At 49.5% G+C, this 26780-nt stretch overlaps 1 protein-coding gene and 1 pseudogene across 1 annotated transcript; one reads left to right on the plus strand and one right to left on the minus strand.

Moving 5' to 3' along the window:
* LOC136303661 (uncharacterized) overlaps positions 1-26780 on the plus strand; it is a 372218-nt pseudogene that overhangs the window by 321354 nt on the left and 24084 nt on the right.
* Positions 914-19794, minus strand: LOC136303671 (spermatogenesis-associated protein 16-like). The gene is made up of 11 exons (XM_066207261.1): positions 19734-19794; positions 17439-17942; positions 15439-15584; positions 14683-14772; positions 14153-14237; positions 13313-13460; positions 12797-12937; positions 12443-12555; positions 4063-4227; positions 2792-2869; positions 914-1120 (listed from the first exon to the last, which is right to left on the minus strand). Exons 1-11 carry the CDS (start codon positions 19770-19772, stop codon positions 914-916), a joined length of 1716 nt encoding a protein of 571 aa, XP_066063358.1. The 5' UTR covers positions 19773-19794.

Here is a 26780-nt window from a genome sequence, read left to right on the forward strand (position 1 = left end):
GGCATTAATTATAACATCTGTACTGTCTCACCCTTCACACGAGGCTGAAAATGGAATAAAAGTTTTTAAAACGCCTCTCAGCTGCCCCATCTCTGGGTCAGAAAAGGGATAATGTGACAAAATCCTCTGCCCAGCTTAGGATGGAGGGGTCCCCGTGTCCAGAGCTGCTCGGGCCAGCAGGACAGGACTGAGCGTGGACACAGGATATGCCCAGAGCACAAGGCTGGTGTTGCTGGTAATGTTAAATTAAATACAGCCTAGTAAGATTTCACACAACTGAATAAAATCTAAATTGAAACTCGTACAACTCACATTTTATACCGTTCAGTACCGTTTACTACAACTGACATTTAAACAAATGCAGCTTAAAAGTTTACAACATCAATTGCAATTTAAATTGAAATTCATACAACTTAAAATTAATACAAGTAAATCTAACTTACTGGAATGTAAGCCTTATTTCATATAACTTAAAGTTAATGCAAGTAAATACTATTTAAATTTAAACTGATACAACTTAGTTTTATGCAATTAAACAATAGTTAATAGAATTTAAATTCACATAACCTAAAGTTAATGCAACTAAATACTGTTCAATACCATTGAAAGTAATACAACTTAAATTTACACAACTAAATACAGTTTAATACAATAGCAACTTAAACTTATCCAATTTAAAATTACTACAAGTAAATACAAATGAATGCAATCTGAATTGAAATTTGCAAACTAAAGTTAATGCCACTAAATACTACGTAATACCACTTAAATTTAAAATACAAGTTATGTTTATACAGTTAAATATAATTGACTACAATTTAAATTTACATTAATACAACTTCAAGTTAATACAATGTAAAATGAGATTACCATCTATCAGATTGCTATCAACAGCTACAAAATGCCTACAAAGTCAACTTTTTGCAAAAACTATGCGTCTTTTTTTGGGCCCTGTGGCCAAGCTTTCTGGGTTGGGAATGAACATGTTTGTATTTTTCAGCCTCAAATATTTCTGTCCCTTTGGAGTCCAGTCGATGTTTTCCCTTCCGGGTATTTGCACGTGTGGGGTGCTTAAGAAATACTCTTCTCCCTCCCTCAGGTACTCTTCGATTAGTGCCACCTGCAATCCCAAAGAAGTGGTGTCACAAGCAAGTCCATTTGCTTCCATAAAAACTTTCAAAGCCGCTGCAGTTTGTTTGTTTCAAAACTGATAGCACTTAGAAAGAAAAATACACAGAGGCTCCTCTTGGACAACTGGTGGCAGCAGTGATACCCGAGTTTGTCGTTATTTTTGTTTTCTCCATTTCTGTTTGGATTCAATTCCTTCATTGCTGTGGAACAGACTCCCTTCACACAGAGCCCTGCTCTACAGACCCTGCATCATGGGAGGATCTAAAGAAACAATCTGCCCCTTGCATTTAAAGCTGAAATAATTAAAAATAATAAAAAAAAAACTCCTGCTCTGCCATGCTGACAGGCATTCAGTGACGTGTGGCTTCTTCAGGCACAGCACAAAGCAAATCAGTCTGAGTGTGGCTTCCTCTTGTACAGATCCATGTCCTGAGCTGTCCCCAAAGTGTCCTCAGCCCTGGCCTGGCCTGGAGCTGTGCCAGATGCTCTGGCCGTGCTTTGGGTCAGCCAGGGGGTGTGTTTTTGACAGAGGCAAGCAGGAAAGTTTCTGCACCGTTCCATCTGCTGCCCTGGGGTACCCAGGGCTCAAAGAGTCTGGGAGAGAAGCTCTGCCTCCTCCTCCTCCTCCTCCTCCTGGTGCCCATGGAGCTGCCCAGGGGGACCTGTTCAGGGGATGGGCTGCACATTGCACCGTGCACGAGGCCACGGGAAAGGGTTTTCTGCTGTGCTGCTGAAGCTCGAGGGGCACCTGTGCCTGGGCTTTGGCTCCTTTGCTGCCAAAAGATCCACTGCCACAGGAGCACGGGGAGCTTGGGGCTCTCCAAAGAGCCTCGTGGGGCGGCTCTGCTGTGATGTGCTCGGCACAGAAACGTGCAGAGGAGCAGAGAGAGCGTTTCTGATGCCAGCCTTGTCTTGAAGACGTTGAAAGAAAAGCCTTGGAAGTCCTCAGCTGGCATATGGGGAGTCTGGGGAAGACTGATCCCATAGTGCTTGGCCCTATTAACCACAACCACCGAGCCCGCAGGACCCTACAGCCAGAGACCAAATTAAAGTGTCTGCACGACTTTCCTCCTCTGTTAAACGTGCCTGTTCTGTTTTGGGGGCAGTGCTGGTCTCTGCGTGAGCACCAAGGGCAGAAAGAGGAAGGAAAATGGGTCCCAGGTGGTGGGTGGGGTGTGGAGTGAGGGCAAAGGGGACACCAGAACAGCAGCAGGATTTACGGCAGCTCCTTTAGGGCCATCCAGCAGCGTCTGCGCTGCTGGGGATGCCACCAGCAAGCAGCAGAGGAATGATGTCCCTACCCGGAACTGCTGTTTGGCACGGTCTGCCTGTGCTTTTCATATTTATAGAACAGGAGTGGGCTCCAGCCCCCCGAATTAGAACTGATCTGGCACATCAGGTGCTGACATGACTGCGCTGCTGCTGGTGCCGCGGCAGCGATGGTGTTTGCACGGCAGGGATGCAGCCGGACCCTCGCTGGCTCCCAGGCGAATCAGACACGTCTCCCTGCGGCTGCTGCCTGAGCCCAGGCACGGGTCAGGATTCACCTGCTCTGGTTTCACCTGCTCTGGTTTCACCCTGGCACCTCCTGTCTTTTCTGCCGTTTGAACAGACCAGGCTCAGGGACATTTCCTGCCCTTTGCTGCAGGCTGTTTGTTACCTTCTGTATTTTAGCCCACGCACGCTCTCCAGGTCCTCCTGCCAGGATGTCCACGGCGTCTGCCATCAGTGACTGCAGCTGTGGCACCGGGACACAAACAATCAGTGTGGAATTCACAGAGAAATCATTTCTCTGAACGCACAAAATAAACCCGAATTCAAATCCTTGAATGATGATTTTGCGACTCATTTTTCACACACTGAGCACGGCCAACTCCTCTTTGTTTCAGCCCTTGCACTGCATTCTTGTAGATCTGAAATACCTTTATTGCCTCTACTCTTAATTCAGAGACAGAGAGACACGGGTTGGATCCAGGGTGTCCTGCCCTTTAACATCAGTGTTTAGGAACAAACTGGGGAAAACTGGTACTTGAGACCTGTGCTGTTGGTGCTCTCTAAAAAAATTATCTTCCAAAACGTTGGGTTAAGTTAAAGGGAATCCAAACGAACATTTTTGGAGTCTCTTCACAAGCATTTTACTTGTGACAAGGAATTAAGATCTACTAGCACCGTGTCTGTAGGTACCAGCATCCCTGGGTGTGCTCAAGGCAGAAGGCTTGAGGCATCCCTTCAGGGGAGGTGAGGAGACACCACCTGGCCACTGATCCACAGCAAGGAGATGCTCCCCCCTCCTCTTTTTTCCCAACCCCCTTGGAAACCATCCCTTTTGGCCTCGTTGGCTGCAGCACTCATCCCACTGCTGGCTCTTGCTGGAGCTGGGTTGGGTCTGCCAAGGGCCCAGTCCGTGTTTCTCAACAGCCTGACGGATTCTTCACCTCTGCAGCAAGTCTGACAAATTACCAGGAGCTGGCAGACAGGTTTGTTCCCAGACAGGGAGCATGTCTGTTAGATGCACCCAGCACAGAAAATCAGTTTTCCCTCCTTTCCCCCCCCCCTCCTTCTCAGCTGTACCCCAGTTCAGGCTGTTTTGCTGCAGGTGCCTTCTGAGGTGTCAGAGGTGTCAAGGCAGCATGAGCTGAGTCATTGCTATCATGTTTCCAGACCAATTTGGAGAGGTTTTGGGGGCAGAGAAGGGATTTTCAATAGACAGTGACAGGTGAGTCCTGGTGGTTCTGTCAGTCACCCTTGCAGGTGATCAGCTCCTCCTCTGTCAAAGCACTGCAGGAGGATTTGAGAACCCTTTCAGGTCCCTACATTGAAGAAAGGACTTCCAGAGCACATGGCAACAGCACAGAACTCTGCCCTGGCCCTTCCTGCTCTCCCTCTCTCAGCCTGCAGAGGCCAAAACAAGTGTTGGAAATCAAAACCTACCAGCTGGCCATCCTCCTGAGAGACTCTCTGCAGGTAGGGAACAGTGGCCAGCTCAGCCATGGCCTGGGTCATCACCTGGGCGTGTTCCTCCCCTCTCTGCAGGTGGCTGAGCAGGCTGGCATGGTGGAACTTCTCGATGGCCCGTGTACAGGGGCCACGCTCATCCTGTGTGCCCAGAAAAAAAGAGAAGGTGAGAGGAGAGGCACAGGGAGCACCCTGATCCTCGGTGTCCTGTGCCTCCAGGCTTCTCATCTGTGTTGGCTGGTCCTGCTGTCAGCAGTGAGCCAGCCAGCACCTTTCAGACCATGCTGCTGGGACAGCCTTCAGAGAGGCACCAAAAAGACTTTCTTGCCACGAGCTCTCTAGGAAGACTAGGAAAATAAAGATGTCATCGTGATAGATGGGAAGCGGAGACAGCAGATAACAAACACCAACACAATTTTCTCCTTTGGAAGGGGTTTTTCCATCACCCCCTCCACTGAATGTCACCTGACTTTCCTGGATGGCTTTTCCAGTCTCGGGAAAGCATGCAGGCTGTCAGCTCATGGTTTGGGTGCAGACCAATCCATGGTTTCAAAGACAGACCCTGGAGGAACTGAAACCTGCAGAGGTGGTCTCTGGCCTCCAGGCAGCAGGACCATGGCCGGTTTGGAGCATGTTCCAGCTTTCCTTTCCTATCTCAGCCACAACAGAGTGTGTATAAATGATGTTCTGAACTCCAGGCTGTGTGGCTGCAAAACCAGGGGGGCAGAATTGACTTCTCTTAAGTGGTGCCATGGTTGAATGAGCTTGGGTTCAGCACTGAGTGGGTTTGGTCAAAACCAGCCTGAGCAGAACAAATTAGATCACATGTTTGCATCCAGAAATGAGGAAGAGGGCAGCAGAAAGAAGTGTTTGTTCTGTTAAACCCCAAATATATTATTTTTTCCTATCCAAGTAAGTGGTAGTGCTTGAGTCTGTAGCTGAAGTTTGGCCATTTTTAATTTAGCTGATGTGTGATCGAAATAATGTGGAATCATGTTTGTGGCTTGAAGACAATTGTGGATGTCCTGGGTTGAAGTATATTCTATCACCATCTTCAAGAACTGTTGAAACCAGGTGAGGCAGTGCTCCCTGCCTCCTCCACTCTGGCTTATCTTCTGTTAATGGGCCCATCAGCACCTTTGCTACACAGCTCACAGATAACCCCCTCCTGGACTACCTCCTGTTAATGGGCCCATCAGGCCTTATCACATGACTCACCATCCCATTGTGGGATGCTCCGCCCAGAGGGAGAAACCAAGCATTCCAGCCTGGATATAAGCTGAGACTCTGAACACCAGAGGGGCGCTTACCCACTGGATTCCCAGAGGACCCGAGCTACCAGACCTTTCTACAGGATCACTGCTTCAGGAAGACCACCTCATCTGGACTGCTTCCATCACTACGCTCAGGTTGTATTCTGACTCTGTCAGTGGTCTTTTGTATTATTGCATTGATTTTATTTTACTTTCTTTTTTTTTTTCTTTTTTCCTATTAAATTGTATCTCTGACTTGAAGCCTCTCATTTGTTTTGCCTTCAAACTACTACATTTTTGGCGCCCAACGTGGGGCACAAGGCACTGAGAAAAGTCAGAATTACAATTTTGTATTGAAGAAGACACCTGTTCTCTATGATGCTCAACATGCTTACATGTGTCTTATATCTATCTCTCTATATTTTTCCACAACTGGGGTACTATCTGCCAGTCTTAATGCTTCTGCGTAGACCAGGGTATGGTACTAAAATTGCTTTAGTAGTCTATTATGTCCATTGCTTGATAAACTCTGAGGCAATGAACATTATTCAGAATATACACCCAGTTTTGTTTTCTTGTTCTGGTCTAGGATGCTACATCTGGGGCCTCAACAATCTCACCCAGCCCCTGTGGGGAGGGGTGAAGAATGATTTTTTCCAGCTTTTCAGGCATGACACAGCAGTTTTTGAAAATATGGAATACCCTCTGGATGCCAAGGACAGCATGATGTTGTTGTTAGTCCTGCTTTGTCTTCTCTGCACGGCCCGCACCATGCTTAGAATCAAAACACTACATGGTGTGATACAGCGTGTTCTGAAGGAAGAGGAAGAGGGAAAAAGAAGCAGAGCAACGATATCAGTGTCTACACAGAGTGTCACAGAGGTGAAAGGAACCAAAGGCAAGGCAACAGTGTCCTCATCTACACAGACCGTCACAGAGGAGAAAGAAGCCAAAAGTGAGGCAACAGTGTCCACATCTACGCAGACTGTCACAGAGGAAAAAAAGACTAAGGGTGCCATCAGCATCTCCACACAAACCATCACCGAACCGGAACAGCCTAAACCAGTAGCAGTTGCCCCCGTTCAGAAGAAGAAATCAAGGACCAAATCAGTCCGCATAGTGACTGATGAGGGTGCAGCAGGACCTTCACAATCAGCAGAAGAGACAGAGCCAGAAATCATCACTCGCTCTCTATCTCTGGGTGAGCTGCGTGACCTGCGAAGGGAATTCACCCGCCAGACCAACGAGTCCATCCTGACCTGGCTGCTCCGCATCTGGGACGCTGCAGCCAATGACACCATTCTGGATGGAAGTGAGGCCAGGCAACTGGGATCGTTGTCCCGGGATGTGGTCATTGACCAGGGGATTGGGAAAAGCCAAGAACCTCTCAGCCTCTGGCAGCGACTGCTAACAAGTGTGAAGGATAGATACCTTTGTAAAGAAGACCTCCAAGTGCATCAAGGAAAATGGAACACAATAGAACAAGGTATCCGATGCCTGAGGGAATTGGCTGTGTTGGAAATCATTTTTTCAGAAGATGAGAGATTTCCTAAAAACCCAGATGGTGTCCAGTGCACATCACGGATGTGGTTGAGATTTGCACGGCTTGGACCCGAGATGTACTCACGTTACCTGGCAACACTGCAATGGAGGGAAGGTGAGGACAGGGTAGGTGTCTTGGCTAATAAACTAAGAATTTACGAGGACACTGTCACTGCTCCAGTTCGTACCCATGTCTCATCTGTGGAAACAAGACTGGCTGAGCAAGTCCGGAACTTGATTGAAGAAGGCCATCAGAAACTGAAAAAAGAACTTAAGGAAGAAATTTACCATATCCAGCCAGAGCCAATGAGAGTCTCTGCCATTAGGAGCAGGCGCTCCCCAGCCAGGGAGAGAGGATACACACCCCGAGGTAACCTCTGGTCTTTTCTTCGGGAGCATGGAGAAGACATGAGGAAGTGGGATGGAAAACCCACCTCCTCCTTAGCAGCCCGGGTACGTGAACTGAAAAGAGAAACACCTACCACAAAGAGCCCATCTAGAATCAATGTTGCTCCGGTCTCTCGTGCACAGAACTCCAGACGGTACAGGAATGATGATATGACTGATCCTCTTGAAGGAACCTCAGAAACATATTTACAAGAAGAGAGCAATGTATGCCATGACCAGGAATAGGGGGGCCCTGCCTCTAGCCAGGTAGAGGAAAGGGACAATCGGATCTACTGGACTGTGTGGATCCGATGGCCTGGAACATCTGACCCACAAAGATATACGGCTCTGGTTGATACCGGTGCTCAGTGTACTCTGATGCCATCAAGGTACGTGGGAGCAGAACCCATTTCCATTTCTGGGGTGACAGGAGGATCCCAGGAGCTGACTGTACTGGAAGCTGAAGTAAGTCTAACTGGGAAAGAATGGCAGAAACACCCCATTGTGACTGGTCCAGAGGCCCCATGCATTTTGGGCATAGACTATCTCAGAAATGGGTATTTCAAAGACCCAAGAAGATACCGCTAGGTTTTTGGCATAGCTGCTCTAGAGACAGAAGGCATCAGACAACTGAGTACCTTGCCTGGACTCTCAGACGACCCCTCTGCTGTGGGACTACTGAAAGTTGAAGAACAACAGGTGCCGATCGCCCGAGCAACAGTGCACCGTCGGCAATATCGCACCGACAGAGACTCTGTGGTCCCCATCCATAAGATGATTCGTGAGCTGGAGAGCCAAGGGGTGGTAAGCAAGGCTCGTTCACCCTTTAATAGCCCTATATGGCCCGTGCGTAAGTCCAGCGGAGAATGGAGACTGACAGTGGATTACCGTGGCCTGAATGAAGTCACACCACCACTGAGCGCTGCCGTACCAGACATGTTGGAGCTTCAGTATGAGCTGGAATCCAAGGGAGCAAAATGGTATGCGACCATTGATATTGCAAATGCCTTTTTCTCCATTCCTCTGGCAGCAGAATGCAGGCCTCAGTTTGCCTTCACCTGGAGGGGCGTGCAGTACACCTGGAACCGACTGCCCCAGGGGTGGAAGCACAGTCCCACCATTTGCCATGGACTGATCCAGGCTGCACTGGAAAAGGGTGAGGCTCCAGAACACCTGCAATACATTGACGACATTATCGTGTGGGGAAACACTGCAACAGAAGTCTTTGAGAAGGGAGAGAAGATCATTCAGATTCTCCTGAAGGCCGGCTTCGCCATCAAGAGGAGCAAAGTCAAGGGACCTGCTCGAGAGATCCAGTTCCTGGGAGTGAAGTGGCAAGATGGACGGCGTCAGATTCCCACTGAAGTCATCAATAAGATCACTGCAATGTCTCCACCGACCAACAAGAAGGAAACACAAGCTTTCCTAGGTGCCATAGGTTTCTGGAGGATGCACATTCCCGAGTATAGCCAAATCGTGAGCCCTCTCTACCTGGTCACCCGCAAGAAGAACGATTTCCACTGGGGCCCAGAACAGCAGCAAGCTTTCGCCCAGATCAAGCAGGAAATCGCTCATGCGGTAGCCCTTGGCCCAGTCAGGACGGGATCAGAGGTGAAGAATGTGCTTTACTCTGCAGCCGGGAGCCATGGTCTGTCATGGAGCCTTTGGCAGAAGGTGCCGGGTGAGACTCGGGGACGACCACTGGGATTCTGGAGCCGAAGCTACAGAGGATCCGAAGCCAACTACACTCCCACAGAGAAGGAAATCTTAGCCGCCTATGAAGGAGTCCAAGCTGCCTCAGAGGTGATTGGTACTGAAGCACAGCTGCTTCTGGCACCTCGACTACCGGTGCTGGGGTGGATGTTCAAAAGAAAGGTTCCTACCACACATCACGCCACCGACACCACGTGGAGCAAATGGATCGCCCTGATCACGCAGCGCGCCCATATTGGAAACCTGAATCGCCCTGGGATTCTGGAAATTATAACAAACTGGCCTGAAGGTGAGACCTTTGGATTATCCTCTGAGGAAGAGGAGGAGCAAGTGACACGGGCCGAGGAAGCCCCACCATATAACGAGCTACCAGAGAGTGAGAGACGATATGCCCTTTTCACCGACGGTTCCTGCCAAATTGTAGGTGCTAACCGGAAATGGAAAGCTGCTGTATGGAGCCCCACACGACGAGTTGCACAGGCTACCGAGGGAGAAGGTGGATCGAGTCAGGTCGCAGAGCTTAAAGCTGTCCAGCTGGCTTTGGATATTGCTGAACGAGAGAAGTGGCCAAGGCTCTATCTCTACACTGACTCATGGATGGTAGCTAATGCTCTGTGGGGATGGCTGGACCGCTGGAGAAAGGCCAACTGGCAGCGCAGAGGGAAACCCATCTGGGCTGCTGAGATTTGGCAGGACATCGCCACCCGAGTAGAAAGGCTGACCGTGAAGGTTCGACACGTGGATGCGCATGTACCCAAGAGTCGGGCTAATGAAGAACATCATAACAACGAGCAGGTGGATCGAGCTGCCAAGGTGAAAGTATCTCAGGTTGATCTAGACTGGCAATACAAAGGAGAATTGTTCCTAGCTCGTTGGGCTCATGATGCCTCTGGTCATCAAGGGAGAGATGCAACATATCGATGGGCTCGTGACCGAGGGGTGGACATTACTATGGACAGCATCTCCCAGGCTATCCATGACTGCGAGACCTGTGCTGCAATCAAACAGGCCAAGCGAGTGAAGCCTCTGTGGTATGGCGGACGATGGTCAAAGTATAGGTATGGGGAAGCCTGGCAAATTGACTACATCACCCTTCCCCAAACCCGCCAAGGCAAGCGCTACGTGCTCACCATGGTGGAAGCAACCACTGGATGGCTGGAGACCTACCCTGTGCCTCATGCTACTGCCCGGAACACCATCTTGGGCCTGGAAAAGCAAGTCCTGTGGAGACATGGCACCCCTGAGAGAACTGAGTCAGACAACGGGACTCATTTCAAGAATGGCCTCATAAGCACTTGGGCCAGAGAACACGGAATCGAATGGATATACCATATCCCATACCATGCACCAGCTGCCGGGAAGGTGGAACGCTGCAATGGACTGCTTAAAACTACCCTTAAGGCACTTGGTGGAGGGACCTTCAAAAACTGGGAACAGAACTTAGCGAAGGCCACCTGGATGGTCAATACCCGAGGGTCCATCAATCGAGCTGGTCCTTCCCAGTCTGAATCCTTGCATACAGTGGATGGAGATAGGGTCCCTGTGGTACATATGAGAGGTATGTTAGGAAAGACTGTTTGGATTAATCCCACCTCGGGCAAGGGCAAACCCATCCGTGGGGTTGTCTTTGCACAAGGACCTGGTTATACTTGGTGGGTGATGCAAAACGATGGGGACACCCACTGTGTACCACAAGGAGACCTTATTTTAAGTGAGAACTGTGTGTAGGATTTCATTATATATATATATGTGTGTGTGTGTAGTTTAAGGAAGGTATTGATTTGGGATGATGTAGATGGTAATAGAATAAGGGGTGGATAATGTCCTGGGTTGAAGTATATTCTATCACCATCTTCAAGAACTGTTGAAACCAGGTGAGGCAGTGCTCCCTGCCTCCTCCACTCTGGCTTATCTTCTGTTAATGGGCCCATCAACACCTTTGCTACACAGCTCACAGATAACCCCCTCCTGGACTACCTCCTGTTAATGGGCCCATCAGGCCTTATCACATGACTCACCATCCCATTGTGGGATGCTCCGCCCAGAGGGAGAAACCAAGCATTCCAGCCTGGATATAAGCTGAGACTCTGAACACCAGAGGGGCGCTTACCCACTGGATTCCCAGAGGACCCGAGCTACCAGACCTTTCTACAGGATCACTGCTTCAGGAAGACCACCTCATCTGGACTGCTTCCATCACTACGCTCAGGTTGTATTCTGACTCTGTCAGTGGTCTTTTGTATTATTGCATTGATTTTATTTTACTTTCTTTTTTTTTTTCTTTTTTCCTATTAAATTGTATCTCTGACTTGAAGCCTCTCATTTGTTTTGCCTTCAAACTACTACAGTGGAATACTTTAAAAGAAACAAAAGTGGCCCAAAAATCTCTGTCAGGGCCATAAAGAGATGTCAGTCCCCATCAGCAGAGCAGCTCTGGCTCTGTGCCCATCTCTGTTGCCAGGTTGGACTGGCACTGCCATCTGCTCATGGGTCAGAGGTTTGGTCTTGCTGGGATCACTGAACGCTCTGAAAGCTGAAGGGAACGGGAATGTGTTTCCTCTGACTATGGACATGGACCTGGCAGCTGTTTGTTCCAACTCAGTGACTCTCTCTTCTCCCCTGGGGCTTTCCTCCTCTCTGTGGCAGCTCCCACACTGATTCCTGAGGCTGGTTATGAACCCCTGGTTCAGCCCAGTTCCCTGTCCTGGCTGCTGTGGACGTGGCACCAGGGCAGCCCCTGCCCGGACCCCGGGGCTGCTGTGCCAACCTCCTTGGGGAAAAGGTCAGTTGGCTGCTGCCTTCTGTGCTGCTGGGGTCTCACCTGGCTTTTCTGCGAGGGCACTTGTGCTGCAGCAAGAACATTTAAATGTCAGAGGGGAGGTGTAAAGCTAGTGGAAAATACTGCTCTGCGGGAGCAGTGTAAATTCCTACAGTGGGGACTGGCTTGGGCAGCCCTAAGGCAGCACTCTGCTCTCATCTCTGACAGGATGCGTTCCTTTTCCCTGTGCCCTGGGAAGCAGACCTCTCTGCTCATCTCTGCTCAAACTGTGTGGTCCTGTTCCTCCAAATCCATTTACAGAAGAGGGGAGTCGTGGGGAATGCAAAACCTGCCTGATTTCAAAGTTTTTTCTCTTCCTGTTACTCTTTTGAGACTGCAGTAGTGGCAATAGAGGAATCTCATCTCCAAAAGCAAAGAGAGAATTGGGAGGGGTCAAAAATTTAAAAATTGCAGTTTTTCTGGGACTTTCAGAAAGACCAAGATTTTCTTGTGTTTCCAGTGTCCAACCCACACTCTGTTTGTAGGTGCAGCTTCTTGAAGTGCATCCAAGGGAATGCCCCCAGCAGGAACAGATCCTCTCCAGGGAGCATTTCCAGACCCTGGAGGAGCATGAGCAGCAGGAATTCCTCCCCAAAAGCACATGTCCCTCCCACACACCACATAACCGGAATGGGATATTCACCTTTATCTTGGTGCTTCCGATAAAAGCCAAGGCTGCCATGATCCTTTCCTCAGTGCTCTGCCAAAAGGTGTCGGCTTCTTCCTCCATGCTGGGACTGAAAGTTATTTTCTGGCCTAGGAAATGAAATCACAGAGCCACAGAGGCTTCGTTCATTCATCTCCATTTTCTTTAGGGGATCTGGCAGAATGTTGGATGAACTGCAGGAGGAGCGAAGAGGATGGGAAGAGCTGCCTGGGCTGTCAGGGCTGCTGCCACTGATGGAAATGGGTCCTGAGACACCCCTCACGACCTGATCTAGTAAGGATTGTGGGGGTCCCCCCTGAGCCAGGCCAGTTCTTCAGCAAGTTGGCACACCTGGAAAGACTGGCAGTTTTCGAGTTACAAACTTTTCCACGGTTTTACCAATCTCTCTGTTTCTGAAGCCAAGAGTCAGTAAGTACTGCTGGCCAGGGTGAGATTCAGCCTTCTCTGGCAACAGGTGAATTCCATAAGGATCTGCGTAGGGAAAGGAAAATAATTTCCACTGTCATATTTCTTTACAGCTGTAAGAGAAGTTACTTTTATGCAGGAAAGAAAAGGGAAGTCTAAGAAGGAGTGAAATGGTCTCCAGAAACCTTGCCAAAACACAGATGACAAAACCAACACATCCAGCTCTCACTGGGCTTTGAATCTTTGGGCTCTGCACCTGTCTGCATCAACAGTTTAAATTTTGCTGATGCCTGAGATAAATATATTCAGCCCAATTCCCCAGAGCAGCAGAAGTGTTTGAAGGCCAAGCAGCTCAAACTCTCCAACTGTCTCCAACCCTTTTGAATTCGGCTGCACAAACAGAATCCACAGTGCTTAAGGGCAGCTGAAACCTGCTGTTACCTGTAAATATGTGCTGCACATAATCAGGGTACTTCTCAGCAAAGGTTTTGTTGGCCTCCTTTATCTTGTCAGCCTTGTCCTCTTTCGCAAAAGGTGTGTACAGAGCAGAAAAAGAGTCTTCTCCACTGAGGGCTTCTTGAATCATAGCCTAAAAATGGGCAAAGAAATGATATGTTTCACCTTGGGTAAAGGCTAGTTAAAAAAAACCCCAAACAAAACAACCAGGTGGTTTGGGTGGAGAATCCATGAGCCTCCATCTTCAAGCAGGAGACAGGGACAAGAGAAACTGTCGTTCAGATGGAGAGAAAAAATGATTCTGTGCTCTCTGAAAGCCTCATCATGAAGCCTTACGAAAAAAGGACACAGTCTCGAGGGAAATACAGGTTGGGTATTAGGAAAAAAGCTTTTCATGGAAAGAATAATAAAGGACTGGAGTCACCATCCCTGGGTGTGTTTAAAAAAAGACTGGACGTGGCACTCAGTGCCGTAGCCTAGCTGAGGTGTTGGGGCATGGGTTGGACTCGGTGATCTTGAAGGTCTCTTCCAACCCAGTCATTCTGTGATTCTGTGAATTCTGTGAAATGCCTCCAGCAGCCGTATCCAGCATTGTTGTGTCAGGGGAGGTTTAGGTTGGATATTAGCAACAAGTTCTTCCCCCGGAGGCTGTTTGGGCACCGGAACAGGCTCCCTGGGGAAGTGGTCACAGCACCAAGCCTGACAGAGCTCCAGGAGCAGCTGGACAATACTCCCAGGGACAGGGTGTGACTCTTGGGAACCAGGAGCTGGTCTGGGCGATCCTTGCGGGTCCCTCCCAGCTTGGCCCAGGCTGTCAGGTGTTACCTGCCAGTACAGCTGCAGGAGGTCACTGGTCTGCAGCCCCGCGCCGTCGGCCAGGACGTACAGACACTGCGCCACCATGGCGCTCCTGGGGACAAAGCAGAGAGTGGAGGGGACAGCCACAGGAGGGGACAGCCACAGGAGGGGACAGCCACAGGAGGGGACAGCCACAGGAGGGGACAGCCACAGGAGGGGCTCTGTGGCCAGGCTGAAAGGAGGTCCTGCTCAAAGAGTGTCAGCTGAGCTGAACACCAAAGCTCACACAGAACTCCCAGTCCTTGCCCAACTTTTAGACAAACATCAGCAAACGCATTTTTAAGCTCACCAAATTCTGCCAGAAAACAGTTGGGATTATTCACATTAATGTGAACTGGGGGGGCTGGAGCTCTGCTCTGCTGCCCCTGAGATCACACACGCAAAGCCAGGGCGAGGCTCCCAGAGATTTGGGAAAAGCCTGGCTCCTAGAGGATGTGTCACTGCTGCAAGGAAGGGGATGCAGAGGAGCCCTGTGGAAGCCCGAGCAGCAGAAGTACCTGGCGGCCTCTGAGTATCTGTGCAGGCAGCGAAAGCAAGCGGCTTGGCGCAGGTGATTGCAGAAGTGAGAGGGGTTCTGAATGATGCTCCTTGGGGAGAGAACAGGGATGGACAGGGTGAGACTGGGGTTTCTCAAAAGCTCCTGAGAATCAAGCGGTGCCTGAGGCAGACACTGTGTGCCTCAGCTCAGTGCTGCATCTCAAGCGTCAGGGGAACTCCCTCTCTCTTCCTCTCTCTCCAGCTGTGCTCAATGAAGAAAACATTACTAAAAAATGTCACTTAAAGGTTCATTTCACTGTGGTTTTATCCTAAATGCAATTTCGTTAGAGGTTTGCGTATTGCTCCAGAAAAAAATGTTCCGGGGGTAATAGTCTCTCTTGCCTTTGGCATGTAAGTAACATAAACAAAACTGCTACAGCACCAGCTCTTGTTAACCCCCAGCTCCCCTGACAGGAGCAGCCGGTGTCTGGCCCATCTCCCCGGCAGCACTGTGCATCTGGAATGCATCAGAAGGTGAACCTGAGGTATTCTGAAATACTCTCTGTCCAAGGCAGAGGTGCAACGTGGGCAAAACTTGACCCTTCAACAGAGATGATCAGTCCGATCCGAACACCAGTGCCACGTGTAAGGTGTGTTTGCTTGATTCCTCTTTTCTCACTATCACACTGGTTCTTCCTGCACAGCATTTATTCCTAGCCTTAGCTTCAATTTGGATTTCAGTCTCAGCAGTGGATCTAATCTGTATCTCCTCTCACCTGTGTGCATGATGCAGAGCAAGGTCAGGCTGCCCCAGTTTTAAGTAGCAGATGACGAGCATTGACTCGATCCAACTGGAAAGCCTGGAAATATCATCTGGAGAGGACTTCAAGGGATCCTCTGGAGCGAAGCCTTTGCTGCAAAGCTGCACATGAAACAAAACCGTGATTTCCAAATATTAAAATACACCATTTGCTGGGTGGAAATGCTTTTTGTCACTGATCAGTGGAGAAAACTGACGTCTAATAGACTCTGCCTTTAACTAAAGTCAGCCTTACAAAAATCAGCACAGAGGACAGGAGCATCTTTCAGGGATGTTCTGGGTTTTTTGTTTCTGAGGAGAGCTGGATTTAGAGACTGCTGAGGTGTTGGAGTCCTAGAAACTTAGAATTTGGGGTTTTAGTGTATGGTAATACATGTGAGTCAAGATGGAGGATTTTGGCTGTTGTCTTTGTCCTTCTTCACCTTCTTCTTCCTTCTTCTTCATGGGTTTAGGTGGTTTTCTGTAATTGGGTGAAAAAGGTCTACATTGCAGGCCCTGAGTGGTCATTATTGGATCAAAACCATAAATAATATAGTGTAACCTTGGTACTGGGTAATTATCATTTAAAAGGCCTCAGAAGGAGTTAGAAGCACTCCATTGTACCTCATTTTCCTGGCGTGCTAGTTGTGCCTCACAGTGTGTGAGCCTGTAAATACTGTAAATTGATAAGATATAATGAACAGTCCAAGTCCACACTCAGTCCTTCGTTTCCCATGTATTCATCCTGACCTTGGCAAGAGAAAAAAGAAGCCTAAACCCTTACACTGAGGAGCGCCAGCCCTACAATTCTGTGATGTCCCAATCCCTCTGTCTGCAATCCCAGGGATTAATTCCTTCATCCATTTTCCTGGTATGTTCATTCGCCAGCTTTTCCTCATAGGAGGAGACAAAGTCCTCCTCTCTTCTTAAGTGACCCATGGTGCTGCCTCTACCACAGCTCATATCAGAATACAGGGGGCAAAAAAGCCCTTAAGGAAGATGACACTTTGTCATTTTACTCACTGACTGCTATAGTATTTATTGATTAAGAAATTACTTCACAATTGCAGGGAAAAAAAATTAAGAATAGGATATTTTCTTGTGAACTGGGAATCTCTAATATTTGACAAATGTTTTCGAATCAAGTTTGGCAGAACAGTGCTAAAGAAACATGCAGTGCCCTGCTCAGAGTTTCAAGTGCCTGGCTGAAGGGATTGCAGTCAGAGTGGAGAGAAAACATTCGCTGAGGCAGAGTGAAAACTCCCCAGTTATTGACAGGGCATTTGTTGCTAATAGAGCTAAGATTAAAAAGAGAAGCTTTTTTTTTCCCCCTCACTCTATGGGACTTCAATTTCCTCCACACATTAATACAGTTAATAACTGGAGAAAAATACGAAATCACCTGACATTCTTTAGTTCAGCCCAACACTTCCCCCCTTCTGTGGCTTATTTATAACCCCAGTTTTCAGTTTTCAGGACTTCTCCCCAACCCCAGGCACTCCAGGCTGCTGCTCCTGGTTCCCTTTGCTAGTCCTGCCCCAGGGAGAGCGGGGACAGCCCTGGCTTTGCCCTGCAGGTCACACCCGTGCCCCAGCCGTGGCTTTGCCGTGGGGTCACAGCCCTTTAGCCCCGTACTGGGGGAGCTGACAGTGGTCAGAAAATAGATTTTAGGCTCCAGGCAGTGCCTCGAAGCCTGTGGGAGAGCCAAGGACAAAACTTTCTCAGTCTGGCCTGGGAAATCGTGAGGAGGAACCCGAAACAATCCCTGTAGATATCCTCCTCCTGACACCTGGTGTTTTCCCAACTTATTCACTGGTAGAGACGTTAGCAAAAAGGTGGTGCCCTAAAGGAGCGATCCTATTCATTGTACCCAAACACTGTATAAAAAGAACCTGTCCTTCAATCAACTTTGCTATAGTGCCCTCTGAAGAAGTCGGAGTTCTACACGAGCCGTCCTGAATCGCACCGATACCGTACCTCCAGCGCCGCGGAGAACTTGGCGGCGGCTGCTGCGAACTCCCCTTGCCGGCACCGGGCGCTGCCTTCCCGCAGGGCCGCCTGGAGCCCCGCGCCAGCGCCGAGCCCGCGGCTGTCCTCCCGGGCTTGGCCAGGAGCCCGAGCTGCTGCCGCTGGCACCGCTGCTGCTGGTACCGCCGCTGGCACCGCTGCTGGCACCGCTGCTGGCACTGCTGCTGCTGGCACCGCCGCTGGCACCGCTACCGGCACTGCCGGCGCCGCCGGCTCACAGGAGCCGAACTCCGTGTCCGCCTCGTCAGCGCAGATCAGCTCCGCTTCTATTTCCCGGAGCCTGGCGGGAGGGATGTGAAGCGGCGAGCCCGGGAATGTCCCTGTGCCGCTCTCTGCCCGTGTTTCTGCTCTCGTCCCGGACGCTTTCCCATGGCTTCCTGCTTTTCGTTTGCGTCTCGCTCTGCCTGCGCCGCTCCGGGGTCGTTCTTTGTGTTCTTTTGCCTCCTGCCACGCCTGCAGGAGAGGGAGCGGGTGGTGAGGGGAGAATCGTGGGGTTTAAATTCATTGCAGAGAATCCCGGAATGGTTTGGGTTGGAAGGGACGTCAAGGATCATCTCATTCCATCTCCCTTCTGCTATCCCAGGCTGCTCCGAGCCCCGTCCAACACGGCCTGGGGCACTTGCAGGGCTCGGGGGCAGCCACAGCTTCTCCGGCCTCAGCACCCCCACAGCCCAGAGTTTCTCCCTAATATCCAATCTACATCTATTTCAGCTTAAAGCCGCTCCCCCTTGTCCCTGTCACAGCTTTCCTGCCTTTGTGAAATGTCCCAGGAGAGCTTCCTTTTGTTTCCAGAAGTGATTTCTGAAAATGCTTTACCATGGATTTTAGCACCAAACAAGATGACATGAAGGGGCAATGTGTTAAACGAAGAAAAGAAAAAAGAATGAAATGAAATGCAAGTGTCTGGGAAAAAAAAAAAAAAAAAAAGTCTTTTCATAGTCTGGAATGGAGATCTAATGTTCCTTCTCTGCTTTATCCTGCTAAGAGGACGGCAGAGGTATTCCGTCCTATTCCAAAGTACCATCTGAAATTCCTCTTCTGCTCCCAACAAGAATGCGTGTTCATTCATGGAGCACCGATTTCAAAATCTGCTGAAACATATGAAATCTATTTCTACTCTGAGCACATTGCTTGTGCTGTGACTGTAAGAAATAAAATCCAAGTTTCTAAACTCAGTTAAAGAATTCTACTGTAAAATGCCTTCTCTCAGTTAAAATACCGGTTCCCTTGTTATCTCGTACCTATTGAAGGGTCTCTTTTGTTAAATACCGTTTACCCCATACCGGCCTTTTTCCCAGTTAAAGGCTACTTATCGCATTATCTAGTACCTACTGAAAGGTCTGCTTTGTTAAATACTGTTTACCCCATACCCATTGTTATTGTAATGCTTTCCCTGTTCAATGCCATTTACCTCAAAGTCTCTTCCCTTAGAACTGTATTCTTCCCCGCCGAGTGCCCATCCCTGCCCTGCCGCTTCCCCTGCCGCTTCTCTCCCCCGCCCTGGCCCTGCTGCCTCTGCCGCTTCCTGCCCTGCCGCTTCCCGCATGGCCACCAATGACACCACCCGGCATGGAAATGAAGAAGACTCCCATGGACCTCAGCACCCAGAAGGAGAAGAAAAAAACCCCTAAAAACAATGAGCCAACATGAAACCAAGGGCCAAGGTTAAAACCGCTCTGGGTCGGCAGAACCATAGAGCACCTCAGCAATCAGAGCTGGATTCCACCTCGTCACCATAACTTCAACAGCACTCGACCAGACTGGCATCTCTAGACCAGGACACCAATGCCGTTTTTCCTGGAGTTTCATCCAAAAACTTTCACGGGAATGGAAAACCCAGCTTTGCTCTGCGGCAAAGCTGAACGCCTCCTCCCCTGCGTCATTCACAGCCCCACGAGTCCCCCCCCACCTACAGGTGATCTTAAATTATAAAGGAGCTGGTCTCCTTGCCCGTCCTTATCAGTGACTACAGTGAAATTAAACAGCACCATCAGAGATCAGGTTCCTGTTCTCTTTGTTCGTGTTCCCCGTCAAAAGTGTTGTTAAACCAACCAGACAGAGAAAAGAAGTCTCCTTTGGGGTAAAATGGGCGCCCAGAAATGAGGCACAGAGAAATGAAACCCACTCAGGGCTGGACAGGAGAGCCACGGCCGAGCAGCTTCCCCCTTGCAGGGTTCTTGCAGTTCCCTTCCCGAAGTCCCACCTCAAAAGGGTCCTGAGGCAGCTCGGCACAGCTGTACTCACCTCTGGGGCTCTTGAGGAAGGTTCCTGTTGAAGGAACATGTGGGAAAGGATCTGCTGGCTCAGACCAAGCTCCTGGGCCACCTGGAAGAACACAGGGATGAGCACACTCAGGTTTGCATGGCTGTCCCTGAGGACGCTGGTCCTAAATGGTCCCTAAATGTTTTCCCAGCCTACCCCAGCTGAGGAATTCCAGCTCGGGTCTTCCTCCCCTCCCTGGGAATCCTTTCAACCCCAGAGTTTGAAAATGGAACAAGCAACCTGCAGGAAAATATCTTACCTGATGAGAACACCAGGAGGGAAGTTGTTCAGAGCCCCATCCAGCCTGGCCTGGAACACTTCCAGGGCAACCTCTGTTTGCTCTGGGCAACCTGTGCCAGGGCTTCCCCACCCTCCTCACCATTCCTCCTCCAGGGAGGAATTTCTTCCCCAGGTCCAGTCGATCCCTGCCCTTTCTCAGTTGGAAGCCATTCCCCCTTGTGCTGTCCCTGCAGATCCTTGTCCAAAGTCCCTCCCCAAGTTCCTTTAGGGAACTCTCCCTGAGTTCCTTCAGGGGCTGGAAGGAGCTCTAAGATCTCTCCTGAGCCCTCTTCAGGCAGTGGTCTCAGCTCTCGCAGCCTTTCCCATGGCAGAAGTGCTCCAGCCCCCGGAGCACCCTCTGACCCTCCCTGCGGGCTCCTCTGGGCCACGAGCAATCATCTGGGAGGGGACTGGGAGAAACCCAGCGCGGCGTCTGGGCAGCGCTGAGGCTGGGCTGTAAACTGGGGTGCTGGGGATGCAGCGAAGAGCTGCTCCCTCGTTAGTGCCCGCACTGACGGAGGAGATGTGAGGCCTTGGCACGGCCAGGAGCCCCCGCTCCCTGCCAGGCTCGTCCCCACGGCCAGCACCAAAGCTGCTGCCGGCTCCAGAACAGCCCCGGGAATGCCCCGTTGTTCCCAAAGGGAAGCGGCTGTTCCCCGTGGGACAGCCCAGGCCCACGAGGCCCCTCGGGGCCCGGCACAGGGGGAGCTGCCCCTTCCCCACCCACCTGCCGGGGCTCCATGGCTGTTCTGGCAGCTGCCGGGTTGCAGTTACACACCCGGGGCGGTTGGAGAGCCCTGCCCCGGCCCAACTGCCCCGGCCCAACTGCCCCAGAGCCCGCCCAGGCCCGGCCAGCCCGACACTGTTAGGAAAATTAATCCACAAACGCCAGAGGTTTATGTCCAAAAAGGAGACTAAGGAGTCCTTTTACTGTATTCAGATTAAGGGAGAGGCCATGGGGCATTCCCCCTGGGCTCCCTCAAATTTTGGAGGACGCAGCCTCCTGTTTTATCCTCATTTCCCGGCTGCATTTCCCTCTCTCTTTCTCCATTGGCTGAGGTACTTGAGAGTTACAGACTTCCCGGAGTGCCTAATACCTAAAATTCCCCTTGAATGTATAACCCCCCTTTTAATTTTTAATTCTTACGGAATTTATGGGTTTCCCCCATTGTTTCTTTCCTCTTTCAATATCCAGTTTCATTTATCAGCAAACCTACAGTTTGTTTGTAATGGCAAATATCTTCTTTTCCATTCATCAATCAGTGGAATCCTCCCCATTGTTTCTTTCATCTCTCAGTGCTGGTTTTATCTACCAGAAGATCCTCCACTGCTAGTTTGTAAAGACAAGTCTGTCATTCCTCTTGTTATAAATGCATATTAGAAAGTGGGCTTTTCACAAATATTAAAATGACCATTATCTGTATAATTATACTGTATTGTGTTTTATTAATAGAGTTTAGAAAGGTGATGAATGTATTTTCTGATTGTGACATAGGGTGAATAGTAAAAAGACTAGGTTTTTTTTCTCTTTGTAATATCTGAACTGACCAAACCAGAAGATGCAGAGAGAGAAGATCCTTCTACATTGCTGAAATTGATAAGACCGAGACAGTGGTGAAACAAAGGCTACAAGAGAGAGTTCATTGATCTTCTGGTATCAGAAAAACTCCCAGGCATCAACAAGGACTTCTATCTAATAAAATGATAATTTAGTACAGTGGGGCAAGTTTCGAAGGAAGGGGGGCCAAAAACCAAAAGGACATCTGGACTCAAAAGAATGTTTGAAAAAAACCGCATATGTAAAAGGTTAATCCTTAAAAACAAGGATTTTGAAGGAGTGAGTGTCCTTTTCCGGGGAGGCACCCTCGGCCGAGATACCTTTGCTTTCCTGTCTCCTAAACTGTCTATTTTTTTTTTAATTAAACTTATAAATTTTTCCAAGAGAGTGAAACTCATTTTTTCACACTCTCAACACAGACGGGGCGCACTGGGCAGTGCTCCTGCTCCTCAGCTGCTGCTCGGCAAGGCAGGGATGGCTCCGGGCTCAGCTGCACTGGGGGCACTCAGGAGCTTCCAAACCAACCCCTCCTTCCCCTGCTGGGGTTCCTGCAGTGAAATGTGGGGTTGTGTTTCCTGTCAGGTAAAAAAAAAAAAAAAAAAAAAAAAAAAAAAAAAAAAAAAGTGACCCGTGTAGTTGTTGTGAAATATGTCGAATGAGGCCACGGGACAGTTATGAAAACGAGTTTTAATAAACAAATGGAAAAAAAAGCATGGAAAGAGGCTTTTGGACAAATATTTTGCATGCTTATAAGTGACTAATGTGAGTTTTAACATTCTCACAATATAAGTTTTAAGGGGTTTTTTAGGCCTTTAGCATGTAGGATAGAAGAATGCATAAGTATTATTATTTGCTTTGAAACAAAATTATTGTAAGCTTTGAGCTGCTTTGTAGTGAGAGGTTTTGAACTACAGCTTTAGGATATATAAAAGGAGTGGTAACCACTAAATAAAAGAAGGAAGTGGGCTTATCCTAAGCTAAAAAAACTGAGGATCCTGGAAAGGAAAACTGGACCCCATCATCACAGATGCATGATCCTGGGAGGGGAAGCCAAATATCACCATCACTGATGTATGATTCTGGAAAGAGAAAACGGACATCACCATCACTAATTTACAACCTTGGGGTAATAGAAATTCGATGTCACCAATAGGAACTGATCATAATGGGGTATGGAAATCGGACTTCACAAATAGAAACTAGGAGGAAACCACCAAAAAAACCTGCTGAGTAGTGCTTTATGAAGATGGGCAATAAATACCAGCAAAATTCAGCATTCGGGAACCCCCCACTGTACCCAGCACGCTGCTTTGCTCACATTTTATCATTTGAATTAATGAATTGATAAATTGATTGTTGCTCGATATACTGGCTGAGTGAATCTCTTGTTCATTACAATGCAGCCAGGCACTGGGCTGGGCTGGTGCTTCCAATGACCACAAAGCCCATTTTCCTGTGGGAGCAGCAGCTGTCACTGTGCAATTGGTGGCTGGAAGGGACGTCACCCAGGTCCAAACACTTCTGTCATTGCGGGCCCGGGTTTCAGAACCGCTGTGCACAATTCTGCCAAAGTTCATCGCAGGCTTTGGGGTCAATCACTTTGGGAACCAAACTCAGAATTGGTAACAGCTCTCATCTTGTCTCCGGCTGGTGTTGGCCAGAATTAGATTTAAGATTTTTTTTAGATTTTCGTGTGAAAGGGCATTCCAGTGTGTTCTGTCTGCAAATATTGCAAGCAAGTGGCTAATTTTATTTAAGCCTTACCTTCAAGCCTGGGAGTTATCTGACTTCAGTGAAAGTCATTTTTAAATGCACCTCAAAGCTTAAATAACTCAATGCATCTTTCTTCCCAGGCAGAATATAATCAGTCTTTGGTGCAATCTGCCTTAAAGAAATGGAGGATGACCACGGAAAATATCTTGGAAAATATGGATTTGTTCGTTTACTCCCATTCTGAATGGCCAGTGGGACAAACCCTGCTGTGATTTGGTGCAGAAACTCAAGTCAGATTTCTTTTGTACCTCTGAACTTGCAGGATGATTTGATTGTTTTTTCAGGAGCTTCATGACAGTAAATAAAAATGAGGTTTGTCTTTTTGGTATAGTGGGGGGGTCTTTTTTATTTATTTATTTTTATTTTTCGAGACTCTTAAATCTTGCACTTTATTAATAGCGGCTACAGTAAAATTAAGATAAATCCTTCATTGCATTGCTCACATGTTAGAAAGTGAGGGTTCATTCCAATTCATTTTATTGCCTGAGCTCTTCTAGTCCAAGTGCTTGAAGCTTGTTTTCGAACATTGTTGACTTTCTCAGCTTTTGTTAATACTTGTGATTTTATAGCGAAATGTTCTTGGGCGGGATTTTGCAGGATTCTGGAATCTGCTATTTAGTCTTGGGGTTTTTAATGCTGGGTCAGAACTGAACTCGGCATTTTGGGAGGGGACCTGTCAAACCCAGCGGGGCCGGGACCCGTGGGGCTGTGAGGGGTCCCTGGGCAGGACCTGCCCGAGGGGCACCGCCTGCAGGGGTCGTGGAGGATGTGGGAATCATTTGTTGTGTCCGGCTCTTTTGCATGTTCCACCTCTGGAGCTGGGTGGGCTTCTGGGGTTCTGCTTGTTAGTTTGTTTCTTTTGTTGCTGGTGGTTTTAGTTTGGGGTTTTTATGGGGGTTTTTGGTTGTTATTATTTTTAACTAATACCTTTTCTGTTTTATGATTAGCAGAAACCCTTCCGTGCCTGTTGGCAGCCAGATCTAGGGTGAAAGGAGGTGGAAGTTGGTGCAGAGGAGCTGTAACGTCACTACAGAACTCAGTGGACAAGTCTCATGTCACAGAAAGTGAGGCAGGTCCCAGGTGGTCACTGAGACAAAGGGCCGGGGCTGGGGGAGATGGGCAGAGTTCTCCATCCCGTCTTGGGCCATGAGGAACTGTTTCTCCATGGGTCCTTAGGATATCCTTAGGATACCCTGGATCGGTGTCAGCTGCACAATGCTGTTATCACCCCTTCAAAATGGGCATTGGAACCTTCATCTCACGTCCTCGAACCTCTCTAATTAGCTGTACAAGTCTTAAAGACTTGACAAAGGGCTGGGAAGGTAACGACTCATTAGGCCTTTCTTCCTTTGAATGAGCCCTGGGGTGGATTTGGTGTCCTGAGTCCAGGATCCTCAGATCCTGACAGGAGACAGCAGCAGTCCCTCAAGAAATCCAAGTCAGAAGAAAAACCCAAAGAGTCTTGGAGCCTTAAGAGTTGCCACTGAAAGCCCTTTCTGATGAAGCCTCCCCAGGGCCTCGTTACAGCTGGGAATTGGAGGCTGTGATTGCAGGCAGAGGCACTGGGCACTGGCTCTGGTGCTGAGCAAACCCTTTGTTTGAGGGAGCGGAAGGGCCAAGGCCTGAATCCTGCTCCCTGGGACGGGCGATCCTGTCCCTCCCAGAGCCCAGGGCTCTCCCTGGAGCAGCCTGGGCTGTGCTGGGCCATGCCCAGGGAAGGACAGCAGTGTCACGGTGCCCAGCGTCCCCAGGGCCGCAAGGACACAGCCCCAGTGCCACAAGGACAACCTGTCTCCTCACAGACCTCACTGGGGCAGACGACTGCCATGGCCAAGGGCACCAAGAGCTCAGGCACTTGCAAAGCTCTTGGGGAAGGACCCTCTGGGCAGGCAAGGACAGGGAGTCCTCTTTCCTCATCCTCCTCATCCTCTCTCAAGCCCTCAGCCCAGCCCTGATTGCTCTCTCACCACTGGCCCGGGTTTGGCTTCCCTTGCCCTGCCTGTGGCCTTTCTGAGCCGTGGTAATCCTGCCCAGGCCAGCAGTGCCATCGAATGAGTCTCTCCCTTCCCTGAGCTGCGCTGGCCTTCTGCTCCTCACACTGTCATCCAAGGGATCCCACCAGAGGCAGAGATTTTTTACACGGAGGGAGGTGAAAGCAAGGAACCGGCTGCCCAGGGAGGGGCTGGATGCCTCATCCTTGCAAACATCCAGAGCCACGCTGGACGGGGCTTTGAGCAGCTTGCCCTGGTTGGAGATGTTCCTGCCCATGGCAGCTGGTTGGGCTCGATGGCCTTTAAAGGTCCTTCCCCACCCAACCCATCCTATGATTCCATCATTCCATGATCCCCTTAGCAACTGTGCTTCAGGATGAGCCATCCTCACCCATCCCAGCTCTCAGGAGGGACCTTGAGTGCAGGGGGACCTTGGCACCCTCAGAGATTTTGCCAATGTAAACATCCTGACAATTTCCCCTAATCCCTGAACTCCCAGGCTGAGACTTCAGGAATGTAGTCAAAACAAAGAGGTCTCAACCTAAGGAGACAAATTCAAACCAGATGGATTTTGGAGACCCAATTCTGCATTAATGCAGACGTATTTAGCTCATCAGCCTGGCTTCAAGGAGATTCTGCAGAGTCTAGAGCCGTGCCATGGACAAGCCCAATCCCTCCCAGAGGAAGGCTGACATGCCCACAGGAGCCCCAGTGCCCACTTGTGCCAGAGCTCCAGGATGGGCGAGACTCCCTCAGCAGGACCTTCTATTCCTGGACACCTCCTGGTGCTTCCTCTGCCCTTCCCAGCATCTCTCAAACCCCTGAGAGCTTTGCTTTTGGTTTCATCCCTACATCCTGGGGCGAGGTGTGCTAAATCCCTGCTTTGCAACTTGCCCCGTTTCCATCTCTTGTTTGCTGCCTCTCTGTCCTGGAGTTGTGCCTGTTGAGCCAGGCAGCCTCGGGAGAAGGATGCCTATTTCATGGGGATTTGGAGGGATCCTTCTTGTCCTGGCAGGAGGCTTTCCTGCAGGACCTCTTAAGATTTCCTGAGCTCCTTTAGCCTTCAGACCTGCCTTTGCCATGGCACCTCTTGTGTCCCAGCACATCAAATTCTTCTCCTCTGCAGTGCCCTGGCCCACGCTCTGCTGCTGGCCTTGCTCACTGCCTTTTGGCACCTGAGACCCCACCATTTCATTGTCGGGACAGCCAAGGGGGACACTGCTGAGCCCATTCCTGACCAGCTCCTCCCTGTTGGTCAGCTCCAAGTCCCAGTGAGAATCACCTTTCTTAGCCCACCCAAGAAGTTGTCCAAAACTCCTTCAGGCCATTGGCACCCCATTGCTTTGCCTGGCCAGGGAATGCCAGGACAATTACAGTCCTCCATAGGAACCTGCTCCTTTTCCTGGGGACGTGGGACCACCTCTGGCA

Source organism: Chamaea fasciata, unplaced genomic scaffold, assembly GCF_029207755.1.
Source record: "Chamaea fasciata isolate MVZ Bird 193981 ecotype frontalis unplaced genomic scaffold, bChaFas1.0.hap1 SCAF_40, whole genome shotgun sequence".
Classification (NCBI taxonomy): Eukaryota; Metazoa; Chordata; class Aves; order Passeriformes; family Sylviidae; genus Chamaea; species Chamaea fasciata.

Coding starts and splice junctions, on each gene's coding strand:
- LOC136303671 (XM_066207261.1), bottom strand. CDS start 19,772: ATGTTCCTTCAACAGGAACCTTCCTCAAGAGCCCCAGAG. Junction 15,585..17,438: donor AGTTCTCCGCGGCGCTGGAG/GTACGGTATCGG, acceptor TTTCATGTGCAG/CTTTGCAGCAAAGGCTTCGC. Junction 1,121..2,791: donor CGTGGGCTAAAATACAGAAG/GTAACAAACAGC, acceptor TTGGGATTGCAG/GTGGCACTAATCGAAGAGTA.